The sequence below is a fragment of the Neopsephotus bourkii genome, unplaced genomic scaffold, assembly GCF_033783945.1.
Source record: "Neopsephotus bourkii isolate Nb327-2 ecotype Australia unplaced genomic scaffold, CSIRO-AGI_Nbou_v1 NB_318, whole genome shotgun sequence".
NCBI lineage: Eukaryota > Metazoa > Chordata > Aves > Psittaciformes > Psittacidae > Neopsephotus > Neopsephotus bourkii.
The window spans coordinates 6,657,970-6,680,597 of NW_026900826.1; the positions used below are offsets into that span (position 1 = coordinate 6,657,970).

General features: G+C 36.4%; 1 protein-coding gene across 2 annotated transcripts in view; it reads left to right on the plus strand.

The window, feature by feature from the left end:
- The window catches only part of ENTREP2 (endosomal transmembrane epsin interactor 2), a 103,527-nt gene that overhangs the window by 21,915 nt on the left and 58,984 nt on the right, over positions 1-22,628 (plus strand). For both annotated transcript variants that reach the window (XM_061347551.1, XM_061347552.1), the window contains exon 2: positions 14,478-14,534. In XM_061347551.1, coding sequence (XP_061203535.1) covers positions 14,478-14,534 — 57 coding nt within the window. The remainder of the gene's footprint in view (positions 1-14,477; positions 14,535-22,628) is intronic.

A 22,628-nucleotide genomic window follows, 5' to 3' on the forward strand; every position in this document is an offset into this window, starting at 1 on the left:
GTCTCTTCAGATTGAAAGCCATACTAAGGGTGAATAGGGCAAAGTAATTCATACTGGGAGTTGTCATTGAAGTAAATCAGGTGAACAGAATACAATTTTTTGTTTTGGTCTTGGGAAAAGTTGAGAGGAGTTTCCATAAAGAGAAAAAAACACCCAAAAACCAAAACAACAACCCCCAGAAAAATCCCAAAACAAAGTGCAAAACTAGTCATGTCTCCCCCCGCAAAAAAACAGCAAAACCCACAGCCACCAAAAAAAACCCAAAACAGCCAAACAACAGCAACAACAGCAATCAAACAAATAAACCCCAACCAAAACAAAACACACACACAAAAAAAGAGAGGGGAGTAGGGGGGGAGGAAAAGAAGAAAAGACAAACCCAAGCACAAAAAACCATCCCAAACCAACCACAAACCCACCAACCCACCAAATCATAAACAGCAGTTCTTAGTTCTGAGGAGTTCCTTTCCCTCAGCAAGGATGGGACATGACTTATTAGAGAAATTCCCAACTGTTGATTATGAAGTTTGCTGGTAACTAATGTCAAAGAAAAACAGACTTTCTTCTTTTGTAATTGAAGCAGAAAGACTAAACCAGGCAAATCTGGTCTAGGTTTTTTCTATAGTTCTTGCAGCTCATGCTTCGTATCTGGTTGTCTTGTATTCCTCTATCTTGTAGAAAGATTTTTAGATTGCTGTTCTATCAGTATGGTAGTTCTGTATGTTAATATTGAATGTTATTTGTGATTATTTCCCAAATGCCTTTTTTGATTTGCCTGCTTGCCTACTTAAAATACGGCTGCTGTTTGGCCCACTATTGAAGTGAGGACCTGGAGTATAAACCTGACACCATGATAAGCAGGGAGACAAAGACAGGAGACAAATGCTTTAAACCAATCTTCTAAATCCTGCATTACTACTGCAGGAACTAGACAATTTGAGTAACAAGTGACTTGTAACAAGTATGGAGTGTACTAGTAAAAAACCCAATACCTCTGCAGTTACTTGTGGAATGATCAAAGAGTCATCTTCATTTTTGTAGCATGAAGGGTGGAGAAAAGCTGCTATTTTAGAATGCTACTCTAGAGGAAAAAATATAAGAAATGGTTTTGTCTCTAGTAATGGCTGAAAATCTCTCATATGAACTAGTGAAAACATTTGAATTTTGATGTATTATGCTGGCAAACTCAATTAATTTTCTGTGAATTTGCATAGAATGTTAAAATCTTTCACAGCAATTTCACCACTGTCTCTTAAGCTCCCAAATAACTGCAGACAGGTAAGTGAGGTAGTGCTGTCTCTTATTTCACTGTCCTCTGCATAAAAATAACACTTCAACTGCACTCTCACCTTTAAGCCTCTGTTGTAGCTCAAACTATCAGACAGTCTAAACCAGGTTTTTTGGTAGTTGTTTTCAAAAGGAAAACAGGTAAGTTTTCTTTTTTGAGAACAGCAGAAAAGATAGTAAAGGCTTAATCTTAAATTTAACGAAGTTCCTTTGTATTCAGGTTAGTGGTTTTAAAGTCTAACCCTTTTTACTATGCTGTGCGAAAATACTGTGAATTCAAAGGTGTCAGAAGCATGTATCTAAGTCAGAAAGGCATTAGCAGTTCTGTGTTATGTGATTCATGAGCAAAGAAAGGGATACAGAAAAGCTGAAGTCAGTCAGTCATCTCTTGCAGTTTTGTAAAAGCAAGAGTCTTTGAGGATCTGTTATTCTGTTATTTATAATAAAATGTTTTAATTTAATTATGAAATTGAAGAAACTATACAGAGTGAAATGTTGCAGTACATGTAACCCAAGTAAATAATCTTTCTTTTGTATTTGCAAGCTGAGCAAGACTTTTCTTAAAATAACTATATTATTGCCATTCCTGGCTAAACATAGATTGCAGGTAGTCAAATGTAATTATCATAAATGTGATTCCAAGAAAATGTTGTGAAAATTATAAATAATAAAGGTATGTTGAATTACAGAATGTGTTAGATGTTAGAAGTAACAGTTACTGTGATGTTGATAACTATATATATATAGTGATAAAATATGTCCATTTTCAGCTGTTTTCCTAATTACAGCTTTGCTATATGTTTTTTGTAATAGTGCATGCAGCTTTGAAGTAACAAATAAGCAAAACTAAGGTTTGTTACTAGTTTTCTGCTGTTCTATGAGACTGTTTCACAACTCTAACAAACTGTTCAGATGGATAGATTGGATTAAGTAGTTTATTACACACACTTTTAAGTTTTAGTGATTCTGTAGGGCCAGAAAAGTATCCCTGTTTTGAAAATTTACAGGTTCATTACTAACAGCTATGCAAGTATTAAGAATAAACTGTGTAAACTTAACGAATTTCTTAAGAGTACTTGGATCACGTTTAGTTAAAAGGAACTTTATTATCTTACTGGATGCTAAATTATGTCTGTACTCTGAAAAACTTGGAAGGTTCCAGAAATTCTGTGATTGTATACCTGGATTTGATTAAAAATGGGGAGTTGTCTCTAGGAGTTGAGACAGTAGTGTGGCCTTTGCTAACAGCTGAATTTCCAAGTTTGATAGTTACCTTTACTTTTAGGTTTGGATGTTTATTATTCTTTAAAAGTGCAACAAAGTCTCACAAAAGCCAGCTCATAAAATACAATTGATTAAGTAATTTTAAAAGCTCCTAAACGTTATGATAGACATCATCTGCTTTACCCAGAATTTTTAGTGTACCTGCAGTTCCTGTGCTCTTCCTGAGAAATAGTTTTTTGTTATCTGTTTTGTTCTTCTCATATATTTACATTTCCCTTGGAGACCCTTACGATGAATCTAAATGCTGAGCTTCTCCTGCTCAGTCATTTTTTTCTTTGTTTGTTTTCCTGTACGTGCTGTTGAAATATTCATAGCTAGGATACAGATGAGGACCTTTGTGTAATTTCCTCCAGAAGTGTTTTGGCCATGTCTCTCTATGAAAGTATTTTCTGCTAGGTCATGGGATAACAATACCCTTGTTATTTGATGTACTGTCTAAAGAGAAGCTGGTGAAAAGGTATTTACACTTGTGGCAGGTACCCCTGCCCTGGCAAAAGCTTCTGGCCATGGACCAAAGCCTGGGATAGCTCCCACGTGTGCAGCTCTTGTCCCACCGTGTGATGGCACTGAGCAGGTGCTGGGGCAGTAAGTTGGGTCCTGAGCCGGTGGGAGACTACATGACCATATTTGATCACAGCTCAGATTCAACCAGGGTATAAGAGAGCCCCTTGGGCAGGCATTTTGAGTTGCTGCTCCTCAGGGCAGCAGGTCTGCAGCTGGGGTCTCCCCTTGGGTTGGGATGTTGTCTAAGGAAATGCCACAAGGTTGAGAGAACTCCTTTTTAGGTGAGTAATTCCACACTTTGGATCATTTGCCATAAAGTTTAAGAATCAGCAGCGTAGTGATGATACCTTCAACATCCCGAATCTGTAGTTAGTGTTGGCAGAGCTTTAACTGAGTTTCAACAATAAATTTTATTTTGTCTCAATTTATTGGTACTCTGACAGCACTGCCCAGCTTAGCAAAGTTAAGAGGCTAATTTACTTAGTCTCCAGGTACAGTCAGTGGCTAGCAGTAGGTGCCTTCTATGCTCCTAAGTAGCTTCCTAATACAGCTGCATCCTTTAGAGGAACCTATCACTTGTTAGAGTATGGGAGATGGAGAAATTTAGTTACATGCTTTGGGTAGTCTTCCCACACTGTTTTCCTTTTTTGCTGTTTTCAGTGGTAGCTGAACCCCATTCTGTGGCAGGACTGTGCTGCTTTGTATCTGCAGCCATGCAGTGTGACAGAAAGTATATGCTACTTCAGGTTATACCAAGAAAAATGGCAAATCCCAGGGAAATCCAAACTTGATCACTGCCCTGAATCTGGTGGCTGTGTATAGCTACATAGAAATAATATTAAAACTGCTTTGGTTGGTTTTAGAAAATTGATTGCTGTAAACCCAGTTCTTAAGTTTGGAGAACCAGGATTTTACTACTGGTAAAAAACCCAAAACACAGTCTGCCAATTTTGTAGTTGATTGCCACGGTTTGTTGTCTTTGGTTTTTGCCATGTTGCATTTTCTGTGATAAAAGGTAGGGTATAAATTTGTGTTAGAAATGATCCTGTAGAGAATATTTTCTAAGTAAAGACACCAGTATCTAATATACCCCCTAACCAAAGGCTCTTTGAAATGCCACACAGAGGTTGTCATGTTCCTAAAAATCAACAGCAATAACTTGAGAGAATATTCCTTGATGGCACTGGAGTACTGAGGCTGATTTTCTTCACATCAGCTGCCAGCTAGGAGTTTGAGATTAGCTCAACTCATGAATTTCACTTATTAGTTAATCAGCAGGCTTCAGTGTGGTCCTGTCTGTTTGATGTTGCTAGAAAGCCAATTTTCTCTGTTTAGTGCTTTTGATATTTGAAGGGTTTATGTCAGGACAGCCATCACTGTCATTGTTTTCCTGTTAACTTCATCAGTGTGTGCAAAGAATAGCTGTGGGCCAGAGCAGCATTTGAAGAGGTCCATCTCTCTCGGCATTCTGCAGCTTAAAATGAAATTTCTTGCTTCTTGGGTGGTAACTCTTGCCAGTTAACATGGGAAGATAATTCCAGAAACAGGTATTACATGCAAAGTTACCAGTCCATTTTGTTAGAAAATTAAACTTAGTAAAATGAAGCACAGTTTTTGAAAAGAGAGATGACACTTATCTCATGGAATACCATCTATTCTGTTTTGGATTTTGAGAGCTAATTTTCAAAAACATCTAATTTAGATGGAGATTAAATGCTGAGGTCATGTTGAGGTATGACTTAAAATTCTCAGAGTTGCACTGAAAATCCAGGAATATTACAGTCCTGTATTGATTGATTCTTTTTTAGGTTGTGTATCAGTGTGTGTGAAATAGTCCAAATCACTTGTGAGTGTTAGTCTGCCTGTCTTGTTTTCAGTTTATCCTGTCTTAAGGGATAAAGTATGTCTAAACAACTAAAGTAGGGACATAGCTTTTTTTGGGGAAGTCATTATGTTACTTTTGTTGAGTCTGTGGTCGGCCAGGCTGCAGTAATGCAAACAGAGTGTGGGAATCTTACTGGGATGCTAATTTCAATGCTCTTGTGAACTTTTTGCAGGCAGAGACAAGTAGAACAAACCAAGGAAGCCCTGCCAGTGTTTGAAATATAATTGAGTTTGATGTACTGTGTAGTCAGTTTTCTTTGCCACTGACCCTGCAAAATTTGTTAAAATGAAGGCATATGACTGATAAATTTGGAAAATGGTCACATTTGAGCTTAATCCAGTCAGTGTTTCATGAAGGTACTGTAATTTTTTAGGTGATGCTTAAGAAGATGACTTAAGGTTTCTTCCACTGACTTCTCAAGAAAATTCAGTAAGTCACATTATTAGGACAGGGAACTGGGTGAGTACGGGGAGAGGTGAGAAGGAAGTGAAATCATTTTAATCGATCCCTAAGCTAAATCAATTCTGTTCCCAGTTTCTCTGCAGATGGTAGTATGGTGATACAAATAAGGTGTCATTGAGGCAGAAAGAACAAAGTGTTTATATAAGAAGTGGGGAAGTGGCAAAATTGTTGATGCCCTTTAGATTTCATGGTGATTATGTCATGTACTCAATAAGAAATGTTTTTTGCCTGGAAGAATACATTTCCCTTGTAAAGAAGATGAGTTGTAAGTAGATGCACAAGACTTCATTTGTACAGCTTAACAAAAGTGTGGGTTTATTACAGTTAGAATACAATGATGATCAGCCTAATGCCCATATGCAAATGGCTGTACTGTGTTAAATTCATTTAAACCACAATTTTTGGTTACACTGGTGGATCTACCACTAAATGTCATACATAATGCTAGCTAATCTGGAATCCTTGTTAAGCAAGCATATTTAACATTACCATGTGGATCACTTTTTTCTGGATTTTTGCTTCCTCCATCTGTGTCAATGCAGATATATCTTGTATAATGTAGCTTTTATTTGCCCATCAATGATGCAGTAAAGAACTGCAGTTTCTGCAGGTCTGAGTTTCTTCTGATGTAGAACAATTTTTAGAATAAAGTGTTTGAATATAGAGGTAACATAAAAATGCTTTTAAGACTACAAGATATTTTCCCTCTTAATCTTGACACAAAATGCCCATTATGCTTAATAGGGTCCTGCCCTTAGACTCAGATTGGACTCCTAGGACCTAATTTTTCACTGGCGAAGGGGTTTCTGTAGAGTAAGTGGCTGAATGGGCAGTTGCAGCATTAACCTGAGTGGCTGCAAGCATGTTAGGGTGTCAGAAACAACTTAGGAGAATGTTGGTGTGCAGATAGCAGTGCAGACCTGAGGAAATTAATGAAAGGCTTGGCGTTTGCATCTATATTTGAGTTGGTTTATGCTATTTTTTTAATTTTTTTTTCTTTTTTTTGTTCCCCCAGCAGTGCACTTGAGATCCTTCTCATTCAGACTTTGGGAAGTATAAAGTAACAGACCTTATAGAAGATTAAATAATGCTAGAAGGCAGACCACAAGAGCTAGCAAATGAGTCTGTGTAAAGTCTCATGGAGATTGGTGTTTTATTCTTACTTTATTTACAAAATCAAGATGGGAAAAGTTTGAATTTGATGCTCCAGCTTGGCTTCATAACTAGTGTTCTACAAGATGGATCTCTGTATGTAGTGTTTCAGAGTTTGTTTATGATAAATTACAGCTTGCTGTTCAAATGTGTTTTGTGTTATGTATTAATAATCCTTTGGAATCTCTTATGAGGTGAAAATAGACATCATTAGAGTTTCTCTTTTATGTTCCTAGGATTCCCTCTTTCTCAGTCTCTTTGCACCTAAAATGGCTCTGGGTTTTGATTTTGAAAGTAAGGTTATACTTTTTTCAGTGTTTGAACTAGTATTGCCCTAATAATCCATTGCATTAAAATCAGTGAAATGGTGTGTCACATGCTCCCCAAATCTGTTGCCTGCTGACAGCTTAAGGAAGCTGTGTATTGGAATTAGTCTTCAATTAGTGGGTTTTTGGTCTTGTTGATTTTTAATTCTTGCTTAATATTTGGCTTGAATCTTGGGGGCATGTCACATGTCAGATTTTGGTGGAAAACAGCTATTATTTTTTAAAGTGTAAATCCATGTCAGGATGCTACCAAAGAACTTGGTGCAAGAGCCAACTCCTCTGTCTGCTATATAATTCCAGTAAGGTGCATTCTCTTTTGTGAGCTTGGTGGCTTTCATTAGACAGTGGGATGTCATTGAAAGCTCATTTTCCTGTGGCTGCATTGTGGAACTGGATGAATGGTTTGTGTTGTTGGAGTGATACACTGTTTTCTACTTATCCAAGTCTTTTACTGTTCCTTTCCAAACCAATTGGAAATAGACTTTTTTAAGTGTCAGGCTCAAGGGTTGGCACAAAGCAGACATCTTATGCCTTGTATACAGCATGTCTAAAATGTATTTTAAATCTTCAGTAATCATTAATGAGTATTATTATAATTAAGACTACAGCTAATGCTCTAAATGATTTTAAATGTGTTATGTTCTTTATTCAGTCTATTTTGGCTGTGTATCAATGTTATTTTATTCATACAATTTGGTGCTGACAGGCTTTGTGTCAGGAGTTCAAGCATTTGACTGTTACGAGCAGGGACCTGGCTGAAATTTAATACAGTTGTACTGGCTGCTGATGGCACCTGGATTTCCATTCTGTGGCATCCAGACTGGAGAGGACAAGGTGCAGTATTTCCTGGTCTTGTCTCAGCAGAAAACTGGTTGAAATATGAATTGCTTTTTCAGGTAACTGTTGTGAAACATTTTCTAGTCATAGTATAGACGTACCCATTCAAACCCAGTCCATGATCACTTAGATTCATAGAATAGTTTGGGTTGGAAGGGACCTTAAAAGGTCATCTCGTCCACCACCACCACCACCACCCCCCCAAAATGAGCAGGGATATCTTGAACTAGATCATATTGCCCAGAACCTGGAGCTTGTGTACTAGTGACATGCAGAAGCACTGCATTTTATCTGCATTTGGAATGTCTTCTGAGTTTGAGGCAAATACTGTTATTCTTAATGTTTAGATCACTTTACAGTGCACCTCAGCGTTCATCTGTTAAGAAATTGTGTCAGTAATTGAAAGAGCCATCCTCTCATTTCACTTATCAAGAGCAATCTCAGCCTTCATTCTTATAATTGTTGGAAGAGCCCAGCAGCAAAAATCTGATTAGTGATTTCCTAATGCTACTGGAAAACAACATTCCTAGAATACTATTCTGTACTGAGTCAATGATACAGATCAAGATTGCTGTGAAAACTGATTAGGAAATGTCTAAAAAATTAGCACAATATTTTTGTCACAGCACCATGATGGATATCTTTTTTTTTCTTTTTTTTTTTTTTAACAACTGAAACATAAAATGAACATTCTGAAAGTGAAGTCATCAAAGCTGAGTAGTATCTCTGCCTTTGTAATGGAAAAAAACATGGCATCTTTTGTTACTGGAGTTAAGATAAAGCTAAGTTTTAGCTATAATGAAAGTGTTATAAAATGATACAGAAACACCAACACGCAAGGTTTTTATTTATTCCACTTTGAGTACAGCAGATCAAATACAATATCAAAATGTAAACATGTCCTTGGACTTGCCGAAGAATTATGGTACTGGCAGTTGAGCTCCTTAATGTCTTAGGAGAAAAGGAGAAAGTGAAATCTGAGCTCCAGGAAGCTCCAAGTCCTGAAATTGTGAAGAGGAGTGATTTATGATTTCTTAACTGCATCTCGGCTCCTGTTATCAAGAATAATTAAAGGTGACTGACAGCTCTATACATTTTTCCTAGTTTGCAAGAGTATTCCTTTCTCTGACACTAGTTTTGTTACTGTCTTGCTATTCTGCATACCAGCTTGACAAATCTGCTGTTACAAAATAGCAAGGTCTTTCTTAAGAAAGCATGACAAGTAATATTTTTGCAGCCTACTTTTAAAATCTAGATTAAGATGAAAATTGAAGGTGGTTTTTTTTGTGATTGTGCCAATATAATGTTCTTAATACCAGGCTCTTTACAGCAGCACATTGAGAGGCAGGAGGCAATGGGTGTAAATTAAAGCCTAGTTTCAGACTAAGTCTGAGGGAGGAAAAACACATTCCCCATGGGGACAGTGATGGTGTCAGTAGGTCCTGGAATACATGTGCTGATAGGCTGTTTGATTTCTAGGTTATCTAGATACATTAACAATGTACATGTTTGAAAGCATATACATACACAGCTGTAAATGCCTAAATTTAACTCTTATGGCCATACAAATTTTGCTGATACTTCTGTAATCATATGTCTATTAGCAATTGTAGTCATAAAGTGTGTCAGCGAAGTTCTTGTATATAATCATGGTAAATTTTTGTATCACATATCTTAGAATAGTTTTCTGACCTTTCATTTTGAGATTCACTAAATCTGCTTACAAAATTATGTACGATTATTTATACTGTTAGAAACATAATTAGATTATGCCAAAATGTATTAATTCCCAATGCAATACCATGCACAATTTTGGCTTAATGTTTAAAAAACAAAAATTCTGATTGAGTAAAGGGTTTTTTGGGGTTTGTTGGTTTGTTTGTATGTTGGTTTGGGGTTGTTTTTTTTTTTTGGTCTGCTTTTGTTTTTTTGGTGGGTTTTTTGTTTTTTGGTTTTTTTAGTGATCACTTTGAACTGAAATCACACCAAAAATACAGTGTTGCTGGATAGTGTGGGAAATACGGAGTCCAGGGGAAACCTTTATTCTGTAACTCTGGAAGATTTAATCAAAGTGCTCATGTCTATTAGATTTAGTTGGGATGCTGTCAAATGAAGAGTTGTAATACTTCTCTTGGTTGCACTTTGATGTTAGAAGTTGATTTGTTATGACAGTTTGCCATCCTTCTCTTTTTAAAAAAGAGGTGTCCAATGCAAGGGAGATTGTGGCTGTCTTCTAGGCACTAACTTTCACATATGTGGGGTACAGATAATTTGAAATACCACCAAGTGGTATATAATACGTAGATACAAAAATGATGAAGTAATTCTGAAATAACATATTGGAAGTCTTCAGAAATCGTAATTCAAGGGCATAAAAAGAAACAAACAAACAAAACCCCAACAAAACACACCAAACCCCAACCCCAGCAGCCCAGGAAAACATACCAAAAAAGCCAAAACAAACAACAGTCTGCACTCTAATTTAAAATAACATCAGGTGTCAGAATCATAATGCTTTCCAAAACCTGGAATTTCAGCAGAAATGTGGTGTATCTTTTAGCTGAGCCACACAAGTGACATCTAGAACCCTTGCACATCTTTGGTTGTCCTTAGACCTTCTGTTACAGGCCTGTTTGATTAACAATTAAGTAAAACTGGTAAGACCTGAGTAATGCGAAGTATGCATCTTCTCTGCCTTTTATTTTGTACACAGCAAGTGGTGCCATGTAACTTACCTACAGGTGGAGGTAAATCACTTGAAATTTACTTCTACTGAAACCAGTTACACTCCATAAAGCTCTTATAACTCATTTAAACCCTGCTTATGTGGTTGTGCCTTTATTTACTTTAGTATATTTCTGTCTTGTCTTTTCTGAGGTACTTGGAATAACTTGCATTTCCTAGTGATACGAGGTCAACTGTAACGCTGCAAGATAAAAGGATTGATGTGGCTTTGAAATTTATACCTGACCTGCTAACGTATTACAGGTGATTTAAAGAGACTAAGAGTCCATTTTATTTTTAATTTCAGTTATTACTAGAGCTCATTTATACCCCACCACCTACCCAGAACACTCTGTTCATTTAGTAGGACAATTAAGGTCTCTAAATTATATGTTGCAGTATTTCTCCATTTATCTAAAGTTAATTTGAATGTGTTTGAATTGGCATGTCATATGCATATCGTCATATGTTTTGATTGGAAGGAAATGTAGATAGGTTGGATGTGCTATGCTATGGATTCTGTTTATTCAGATAACATAGGAACTAAGGATAGCCAGTATTTGCATTATTTACTACCTTAGAAGAAGGCTAAGATGGAATTTCAGCAATTAATGTGAACAACTTGTATGATTAATTTAATATTAACTGAATCCATTGACTAAAGAATGTGTCTCATGTTTACAAGCTGAAAAAGAGAGGAACCCAAAAATTTGCAGAAAAGTAGCAGATGGCTTGATACATGGTGAATCAGCCTGAACAAGAAAGCTGGAGTAAGAGTAGACAATATAACCTGGAGTTTCCTGTAACTCATATGCTTTATATTAGACAGAAAAGCATTGCAAGATCCCAAGCTGTACTGAGAAAAAAGATAATTTGTTATATTAAACAAATCAGTACTTAAAACATCAGTGATTTTATGTTTCTATAGAAGTCTTTTCCTACTGTTTCACAATGTTCAATGTGGTTTTGGTTAAATTAGTATTTATATAAATGTTTTGTGTAGTTCAGAAAAGAAGTTGAAAGAAGTATACTAGAAAGTGTATTATGTACAATAACCATTTTGGAGTTGAAGACTGGGAAAGGTTAAGATATATCGAGAGACTGCATCATCTGATCTGTCCTCAGAATCTGAGCCCTCTAAATCTGTAGAAAGTTACCTGAGTGTGAAGGGTTTAAAATGCTGGAAAAGACTACATCAAGGGCTTTTTTTTTTTTTTTTAAATACTTTGTTTGCAGTCCATGTACTGGAAATTAATTTTACTTTCTGTTTTTGTCCTGCCTCAGTATGTGCCTATTAAAGTAAATGCCTCTTTTTCATGCATGAGCACAGCTTGCATTAATGATAATGGAGTTTTCATATGCATGTTGAAAGGTGTTCATAGATAATGTTCCTGCATTTCTAATGCTGCAGAAGCCAACACTAATGTATTCTATGTATTCTTTTCTCTGTGAATCAGCTCTGTTATAGTCAACAGGTACATATATCTGTAGCAGTTCTGCCTAAGGAAGCTGGCAAATCAACATTTTCAAACATGTTTTTAGTAGTTTGATTTATTTTGGTTATTATATGGGGCGGGGTGTCGCTGCAATTCAGTAGATAGAAGTTAGGCCTGATACATTAGATAAATGTGGTATGCAGGGTCTGAAATCAAGCTATGCTGCCAACAAAAAATTCATGTAACTCTTTGATCTTGCAAGGCCTCTGTAAATGTCAAACACTGTTGTATGTCAGCTGAACAAAAAGGATCAGCTCTCTCTTTGCATCTTCAGGGATGCACAATGCTGCGAATATGTTGGGTAGGAGGAAGAGGGGTTTAACTCATAGAAATAGCCACAGTAAATGGAAGTGAGGATTTGCTACTCTTAGGTAGCACATTAGAGTAGCTTGCCTCTGCACATACGACTTGGTGACTGAGAAGTACTGGCTTATGTATGAGCATTTTATGTATCAATACAGGCTCTGTTTTGGGAGGCAATTGCTTCTTTTTCCTAAAATGTTTTCTTTAATAACCTCACAATTTCAGCCATCCCATTTATTTAATTGAGAAGATGTTGCTATATAGCCTGCAGATAAACTAGCTAACCCTGTCGTTTTTATCTTCTTGAGTGCAGTTTTCACATTACAGGATTATCAGCCCAGAGACAAGTTCTCATACAGCAATAATAAGCTAACAGAGCCATGTGAGCAAATTTAATTAACTGCAAAAATGGATTTCTCAGCTTTTCCCTGTCTTGGCCAACATGCAGAAGTATGTAGCCTTTATGCTGTAGGAAATGCTGTAGAATACAAACTATGCACATTTGTATGTAGAGATTATTTGCATAGCCTTTGGTATCCATATCCTGATTTTGATTCACTTTTTACTATGTGTTTATGCCTTCTCATCTGTTGCATTTATACTTGGCTTAAAAACTAAAATTAAGATTTTACTATGAAAAATCTGAGTTTTGTTTTTTTGTTTTTTAATGGTATAGCTGATAAAGAAAATACCAAAATACACATTTTCTGACATGCTAACTTCCTGAATAATGTTTTCAACAACTGCAGCAGCTGTCCATATTACAAAGTTGAAACATGCTCACAGTATGAATGTCCACAGACGAGACATAGTGAAAACTTAAACTGGATACTCCACAGTCCAACTTCTCCATATAACCAAGAGCTCTTTCTCCCCAGTTCACACCAGGCATCCTGGTTCCCAGTACAGTGTACGCTGCATCTGTAGTGGCTAGATGTGGTTTTGTTATGCTCTATTATACCTGAAAGATTGTTAGTAAAGCATGACATGGTGAGAATGGTGACTAGCAAAGTACACAAGTTAGACAAATTCTTTTACACATTTGAGGTGGAAAAAATGACACTAAGACCCATGAAGTAAATACATCATGCATTCTTTTCTCTGCTTTTTATTTCTATCCTAGTTTCATAGAATCATAGAATGGTTAGGGTTGGAAAGGACTATCTAGTTCCAATCCCCCTGCCGTAGGCAGGGACACCCTGCAGTAGACTGTTGCCCAAGGCCTTGTCCATCCTGATCTTGAACACTGCCAGGGATGGAGCATTTAGCACTTCTTTGGGCAACCTGTTCCACTGCCTCACCACCTTCACAGTAAAGAACTTATTCCTTATATCTGACCTGAACTTCCTTCCGTTTAAACCCTTTACCTCTTGTCCTGTCACTACTGTTCCGGATGAAGAGACCCTCTGGCATCCTTGAAGCCCCTTTCATATATTGGAAGACTGCTCTGAGGTTTAGAACATTTATTTAAAAATAATCAGTAATGAAAATTTCCTTTCCACCTTTTTTGTCCATCCCAGGGTCAATATCCCTCAGTCCATTGCTCCAATTTCTCTATTTACCCCTGTCTTTAACAGTTTGTGATGATTATGGTGTCTCGACTGTAACTTGCATGTTATTTTCAAAGTACCTAAGATCAGCTTTAGGTGTATCAGTGTCTAAATGCTGCTTGCTTTTGGCTTGAAGTGGAGGGGGTAATGTATCTGTATGTTAAATGCAGGTTTAAAATGTTTGTATGTGTGCTTTTTCAAACATAAGATCAAGTAGTGTGGTTGGGTGGGTGGAACAAAATAAAGAAGCCCTTCTGTTCATTTAGCTGGATACCCTGGCTGATTCTGTGATTGTAATATTTTTACTCCCCTTTTCATGAACTAATTTTTGGTGATGCTAAGAGACCACAAGATTTACCTTAAGCATTTATTCTCCTTTAGTGTTGATAATATTTGGGACTGGGAGAGAAGATGTTTGAAGACTTTCTGTGATCTGATCATAACTAATAGGATCTGGCAGCTGGATTGAGATTTGCTTTAAAAACAGCTTAGTAGTACTTGTGCTTATCTCTGATTGAGAATAAAATGAAAACAGTGTCTTTTTAGCAGTTGGTTTCCAGCACTCTGGAGATATGTGTCAGGGCTGGGTATTCATTCAGCTTCATCTTAGTACTGTGACACTGGTATGTACCTATTGTCTTTGGTGACTTTGCTCTCCTTATTACAGGTGCTATTGTCAGGATTGATCGGTGTTGTTTCATGGAAGAGGCCCCTTTCACTTGTGGTGAGTGGCAATGTGGCTTTAATAGTGTTATGCAGACTCTAGGTAAGTTATCTCCCAGTGGTTTCATGTTTATGTACAAGCCTAATAGTGTCTGGGGATATTTTCTAGTGCTGTTATGTATCCTAACATTTATACACTTAGGAAAAAAATTTTGGAACTTTGAGGTCATGTTACATAAGCTATATATTACATAAACTATGTAATAAACTAGATTATATATCATATCGTAAATATTATATTTTTCTTCTATCTGTACTTATCTTTGGAGAGCTGTAATATTCAATATGTGTTGAAGAGTGCAGATATCTACTGCCACTTCCTTGGTATTGTTACAGTTCTAGCTCTCTTTTAAAAAGTAATAACATATGGTTTGATAATTCAGTGTAAGAACTGGTATTAGAAACATTTTGGTAAATGTGTATGTTTAAAGAAAGGCAACAGTCATATTGTAGTTGATTTAAATGACTGAAAATAGTGAGAATTGTTGCTTTGTAAATACGCAGTGTGGCTTGTAACAGTCATGAAATGTTATAAATTTCAATAATTTGTTAATGTATTTTTTAAATGAATACTGAACTCAGAAAAGTGCTTATTCTGTCACTGTTGTTCTAGGCAAACAGACTGTTTGTCTGCATTTATCTTTGCTTTTAATTTAGCTTGCCCAAGATTGCACCTCAAAGAAGTGTTTTTTAACAAAATATCTGGATGGCAAGAAAGATATTCCAAGTCCATAGCTGTTCATTTTCTGCAGAACATTTTTTAGCTACATTGTGTATATTCTGTTGTGAGATTAGTGTAGTAACTTAATAATGGAAAGTAATTTATGCTTTGTATATGCATGTTAATAGCTTCAATTAACCTATTAAGCAATATTAGATTCAAATCAGTCTCATCAAAGAGCTGAGATGACTGTGTCAGTGAGGATGTATTAGCAGGTAAATACTGTGTTTGAAAAAGTGTGCATGTGGTAATACAGTAACATCTGTAACATTTTACTATAGTTAATACTAAAGATAGTCCCAAGAGAAAAGAATGTACCAGAAAGTATTAAATGGAAAGATTGATATTAGTAAGAATAAGCCTAACTAGAACTTCAGATATATCTTTTAATAACTAAAGCAGTAGTGTTAGAGATTCTGATGTATATTTTTCTTTCTTTCCCTTTCCATAATTCACTTTTCATAAAGGAAGGACGGCGATGGAGTTTGTATTGATTTACTGGTTAATGTGTTTACCAACAGATGAACTCTGTGTAAAAACTAAAATAATTCCTCTGAATTAAGTGCTTGTACAACTGTGAAATCTAGCTAAAACTAATACTTTTCAGAACAGTTGCTTGTAAGCAACTCTAATTGCTGCTTACATCATTGGAATAAACAGTATTCATGCTTCAGAAATATTATTCAGGTCTATTAAGACTTGGCTTTGATTCCTGAACACTCACATATTGTAGTTTCAGCCAGTCTTTCAGATATCAGTTCATTCAGTGAAATGTAAATAGGCAGTTGTGGTCAATATCATTCAAGGAAATGTGCTAGTGAGTCATATTTCTTGCGATCTGCTTATACAATATATATGCAAAACACATGGTCAAGAACTAACTTTCAACCAAGTTTATAGTATTATAAACAACTATATAATCAGTTACAATATATGTCTTTTTGTTGCAGTGTTACAAAACCTGGCATTGCAGGCAATGATAACAAAAAGAAAGATATCTTTATAATTTGAAGCCATGAATAATGCTTTCAAAAATTAAACCGTACGCCATCTGAGACATTCTGAAAACTGGTAAAACTCTGATAATATTCATAAGGTGCTAGCTTCCTGCATATTTTGGATTTGTGACTAAAACAGGGTTGATAACACCAGTGTTTTCACTATTGCTAAGCAGTATGTACAGTGTCAGTGCTTTCTCTTTTTCCCACTATGCATTACTTGCTTTGTTCTTTGGGATTTTTTCTTCCTCTTTGCTTGTTAATTTATATCTTCATCCCACAAGCTGTTTCACTTTTGTTCTTCTAATCCCCTTCCTGTCCTGTTGGGGGCGGGAGTGATCAAGCAGCTGTGTGGTGCTTAGCTGGGGCCAGGATCAGACCCCTCATACTGCTGATTCTGGTTTGCTCAACACTGTATTCGTGTAGCTTTTTTTCACAGGTGCAGTGTCTTTTCTTTGTGAATGTATTATTTTCTGCAGGCATAAAGAGGCAGTTGAAGCAATAAACACAAATAATAGTTCATCAACTATTAACTTCTGACTGTATCTTATCAGAACTGTATTATGTGGTATTGCTACAGCAGTGGGTGGGTGGTTATATGCATCTTGGGACCAAAGTCAAAACAGAATAGTCATGTATTTAAAAGACAATAGCATGAGTGATGTTTAGTAATACACATTCAGTAAAAGATTTAGAAATGTGTATGTACTAAGAAAATTTTATTGTGATATTAATATGCAGAAACTTAATTACACATAGAAGCCCCCATGCTAAAGTGTCTTTGCATAGCTTATTTATCTGAAGGCGTCACCAAATTTTGTTAATTTATCTGAATTTTATTGGTCACCACTTAGTAGTCATCAGTTGCTTATGTTGCCAAAATCCTTTATATATACAAGGAATTCAGTGTTGGTTTTTTGTTGTTTTTTTTTGTTGTTGTTGTGTTGGTTTTTGTTGTTTTTTATGGGCAGATAGGATTAAGAAAAATAAAACAAGACTCATCCTTAATAGCAGCTGTTCAAACTGCACGTCAGGCACAAGGTTGAACTGCTGTGCGAGGTTTCAGACTGCACCTATGGTAAGAATCAGTCAAATACTGAACTGACTTTGTAGAAAATACTCATCTTGGCTCAGCTTGGTAGTTTGTTGCAAAATGAGATATTTTCTTTATAGAAGTCCTGTGAAAAACTTGAGTTATTGGAATACCAGACTTAAATCAGTTTCTTCAGTAAAAGTCTGTAGAAAAAGATCTATGCCTGTTGTAAAAAAAAATAAAAAATAAATTACTACTAATTTTAAGTACATCCCATATACACTTGCACCACAAGATGCATCGATTTTAAAACTGGTCCAAATGTTTCCTCATTAATTATCTCTTATCACCAGATATGATTTCTGCATATAGCAGAAATAACCAAAATATAGGAAACATACCTAAAGTGTATAGAAATAATGTGTAGGGAGTTTTCCATATTCTTCTCAGTGATGTGGCATGATGACATCTTCCTGGCCATGCTACTTAGCCGTACATCCTAGAGTAGTTTAAGTGGTGAGACATGTAGCTTCCTTTCAGTTGAAATCTGATTGAAATGTTTGAATGTTAATAAATAAATAAATCGAAATGGTGGTGGTGTCCCGTTTCGTGTCCATCCCCTCTATCCATCTCCTTTGTTGTCTGTCCCTGTCCTTGCAGAGAATTGGTTTTGGTAGCTGGAACAAATAGAATCTATGTAGTGGAGAGATAATATTAGCATATATTGGTGAAGACTGTAAGAGAAAAGTTTAAAAATGCACACCCTGGGAGAATGGCAGAGACTAAAGGCATCCATCACCTTGTATGTCGTTGTTGACTTTGATATGTGTGAGATGTTGAGATGAGGTGCAGAATATCACTTTGCTTTAACAGATCAAATCCCTTAATCACTGCAGTATCATTCAGCATGTGTACTCTTTGAATTCATTGATCAAGATGTCCCCTGTCTCAAAGGGGATTTGGGGGAGACAGATAACAACACAATAGCTAAGGACTAATCTGAGCAGTATGTGCCCCCATAATCATAGTGCTTCCAGGTTTGGAAAAACCCCTAACTTCTGTAGTTAATATGCAGATGTGACTGACTCAGTCATCCTAATCCATAGTTGAGCTCTCTTGCACAGCAGTGGGCTGTATGCCAGGATCTCCCCTTGAGTAGGGACGTGTCTCAGGTTACTTCTTGAGGTTGAGAGATTCCTTGTCACAACATATTCTTGGTAAGCAATTAATAGCATACTAAACTTTGAAATCTTAGCAAAGTGATATAAAGGAATGATTGTGTTTTGACATAAACTCTTGACCAAGTCTGAGACTAGGTCTGGATCGAGCCACACCTAGACCCCTCTCTGAGAAGGTGTTTAGAATGTAAGGGGTTCTGTCTGAACCTCATGATTCAACAGGAGGGTCCTCTGACAGTTTTGCCTGAGTAAATACTCAAGTGTACTTTACCATCTAATCTGATTAAACCGCTGTTGTTTACCATCAAACTTTGCTAAATCACTCTTTTTATATCAATAGACATATAGCTATTTCTCTCTTAAAAGTGAAATGTGTCACTCCATTTGCACCACTGTCAAAGCTGCTTTGGTTTGTTATTTACTCCAAGCAGATTCTCAGAGTAGTCAAACCTGAATGATTTTTTTTTTTTTTTTGTAGTAAATTCTCTTTAAATTTCCTCATTAAAAAAACAAAAACAAAACAAATTTTTTGACCAAACCAGACTAGTGAATATCAGATCTGGGGCTCTTTTCAGTCAGCCAGTAACTGTCATTTATTCATTCCTTCCATATGTACTTCCAAGGATGTATGTACCTTTCCTGTCCTGGTTCTAGTAACTGTGCCAGTGGTTTGTGGTAGACTTCTTGATAGAAGTATGAGTACTTGCCATTTATCTGTCTATATTCCAGCACCCATGGCAGAAGCTGGGGATCTCTTTATGTCTTCTAATTCGCAGTTTGTGTCAGTAGGTGTTTACATGCTCCAAGGAGGGCAATTTACTGAATGCTGTTCTTGGACTGGAGACTTCAGTGAAAAGAGCAGCTGAAGAGGAATAGGAGAGAATTGAAACAGAACTGAACAGGCCTGCTTTAGTCCTCCTTAGCTGCATCCTGATTGATCCATTCCCACAAAAGCTGGTTGTAGGTCATTCACGTTTTTTACTTCAGCTTCAGGAAGCAGTTAAAGTTTCAGTAGTAACAGGACAACCACAATGTTTATTCTTTCCTTTTCACTAGTGTATTCTTATGTTCTGTGTGCATAAATTTTCATTTCCAAATACTTGAAGAGATAACCATCTGTATAAGAAACAAATAGGAATTTCTTAGTGTTTTGTTGCATCAATTACCTTGATGAATAACATCAGTAGATAAAAATTAAAAATATTTTATATAGATATGCTATATTTAGTGACTAGTTTTGGCTGTAGTTGTGCGGAGTTTCTGCTTTGTTCTTCTGTGGATTCAAGTGATCAAATTTTACTGGAGCATTTCTCAGAAAGTACATTTTAAAGGTATTTGTAAAAGATGCTTGTAATTTTTGATGTGTGTATACAGAAATGTGCCTTATTAATCTTTGTGCTGTTATTCAGAAAATAGATGTTATCATCCACACTTGAGCAGTCCAGCTTGAATTTTGATATTTATGATCAGTCTGTAGAAGTTAATCACGTACAGTATTTTATTTACTATACATTAACACTATGATAAATGATGTTTTCTCTGAAACTGTAACAGTGTAGTTAAGCTTAATTTTTATTCTTAGGCTAAAGCACTGCAATGTCTGGGTGTCACCTCAGGCTTTTTCTGATGTCCTTCTGAGGCCTTTTCTGATGTTATGCATGCATCACAAATAGAGTTTTTCCTAGAGAGGGAGTAACTTTGGGAGGCTAGAAAGTAGTCTGTCAAATGTGATGAGCTTTTCTATTGGAATCCTCTTGATAAATGTTTGTGCCTTAAATCTGAGGGGTTGGTTCTATTTTCTTTCTGTAATGGGCCTTTTCTGAATCTTTATTAGTTTAGGGCACTCTTATTGACTTGTTTTCTGTTATTTAAGCTTTTGGTCTTACATTTCTCCAGTCTTCCACTGGAAGAGTGTTGAGTAAGTGTTGCACTTCAGTGAAACTGCTGGTTGCCAGAAAACTGGGTGTGCCATTTTATTGCAGTATACCTGACAGAAGAGGAAGAAGGGGGAAAAAAAATGGAGAATGACCCAGTAGAACTGTGAACTGGGAGAGAAAAAAACAACACTTGAGATGAAAACATCAAGCGAACCAAAGAAATCTGTATAAAGGGGGAGAAAAGGCGTCACAGAGTGAAGCATTCATTTAGAATGAACATTCTGTGACCCCTTGTATAGCTTAACGCTTCGTACAGCTTTTTCTTGTCTTGGTTTGTCCGTCTGCATCTCTCTGTTGCCCTGTCTACAAAGGCTGCCTATTCCTTGGCCCAGCCGCCACCAGCTGTCGCTCAAGTCAGAATCTAGACTCCTTTGTTGAGCATCTATCTGCTAATTATTATCCCCAGTGGCAAAAATTTAAAAGACCACAGGCAGCTTTTTCTGAAGAGCAGACAAAGCCTGCTGGGGCATAACACTTGCCTCTTCCTAAACAAGCACATCTTAATTACCCTTAAACAGACCTTTCTACTTCCCATCTGCTCCCATTGCATCATGTTGCCATGGCTGCAGCTATTGCTAGCACAGTTACCATGCGATAGGAGACTGTCACAGTTCCAGTATTGTTTCTGCTGCTTATAATGAAGAGTATGGCATGGGTGCTACATTTGCCTCTCTTCAGTCTATCAGTAATTCTCCTGTTCTCACATGCTCTCTAAATATATCTGCTAATGGTTCTTCCATCTCATTTGCTCCTTCCCTTAGAAATGCAGGCTGCATCCCATCTGGTTCTGGAGTTTTTGGCAGCCTTTGCATGGTCTAATTTCTTCAAATCTTCCTTGGTGTGAGTGGTTTCCTTCAGTATTTCTTCTTGGTAAATTAATCTTGGTTTCTGACATCTGCCTCACTTCCCTTGTAAGCACCGGTGAAAAGAAATTATTTCTAATATTGGTGTCTCTGTCTTTCAGTAAAATACTTAATTAATTCTTTAGAAGTGTGCAGTCATCTTTATTGTTAGCTTTTTGTTTATATGTTGGAAGTGTCATGTTATTTGCCTTTGCTTCCGTAAGTAACTCTCCTTTCAGTCTTGATTAACTTTTTAACGTTCTGGATATTTAAGTCCCTTTCCTGTTCTTCATCTTACCACTTGTAGCTTCTGACCATAAAGCCATTAGGAATGAAAAGGTTAGCTACCTTTAAGCCATAACAGTTGGTTATAAATTTACATTTTAGGCACGACTATGGCTAAATGCATTTTACCAGATGAATAGGGGAAGTTTCTTAACCATATCAGCTCAAGAAAATTTGGGATATTTTGAAAACTGTGTACAATTATAGAAATGTTTGAAGGCTAAAAAAGAAGTCACTCATTTTACAAAGTTATACCTTCATAAAAAAGGACAGATGTAATTGTTAATTTGTATTTGTAAAATGTTTGAGATGTGAAACAAGAACACATTGTTTACTTTCTCAAGTGATATTTTATGAGTGTGTAGGCAGACATGTCAAGTGGAGAAAACTGCTGAGGTAAAGTAAGCCCCTAATTCTTCAAGTACAATGAACATGAAATGTAAGATACCTTAAACTTATTATTGCTCTTGGTATTATGGAAGTAAACCCCTGCATTTAGGGGTCTTTTTTTCCATATCGGTGATAATGATATAAAAGATTTTAACCAGAAAGAACCTATTTACACCAAGGAGAAAAGGAGCTGGTGGCAGTAGAAAAGGTAAAATGCTTGAGGGACTCCGAAGGAGAATTAATGGAGATTAATGGGGGGGGGGGTTGCGTGGTTTTGTGGTGTTTTGGGTTTGTTTTTTTTTATAGGTTTTTTTTTATTGTTTTATTGTTGTTTGTTTTGTTTTTAACAAATAAGATTAATAATTTGATGCTGAATATGCAAAAATGAAATTGTTTCAACTTCAGCAGTTTCATTAACAGTTGCAGAGGTTTCTAGAAATAGTAAAAAGGTAGTAAGACAATTCCTTGCGTTTGATCAGAAAGTGTGTGGAGATGATAGATAAATGATGATAGCTTTAGTTTTCAGATTACAGAAATTAAATATCAGTTCTTTGGTCCCTGATATTTGGTGTAGTCTTGAGAATTTTGGAAGCATTGAAGGGTTTCCAAAGTGAAAAGAAGCCAGGAATGAGCTTTGAGAGTAAAGTCAATGTGTTCTAAAATTGTAAGTACATACAGTGAACAAAACATATGCAAAACCAACTTCTTGTG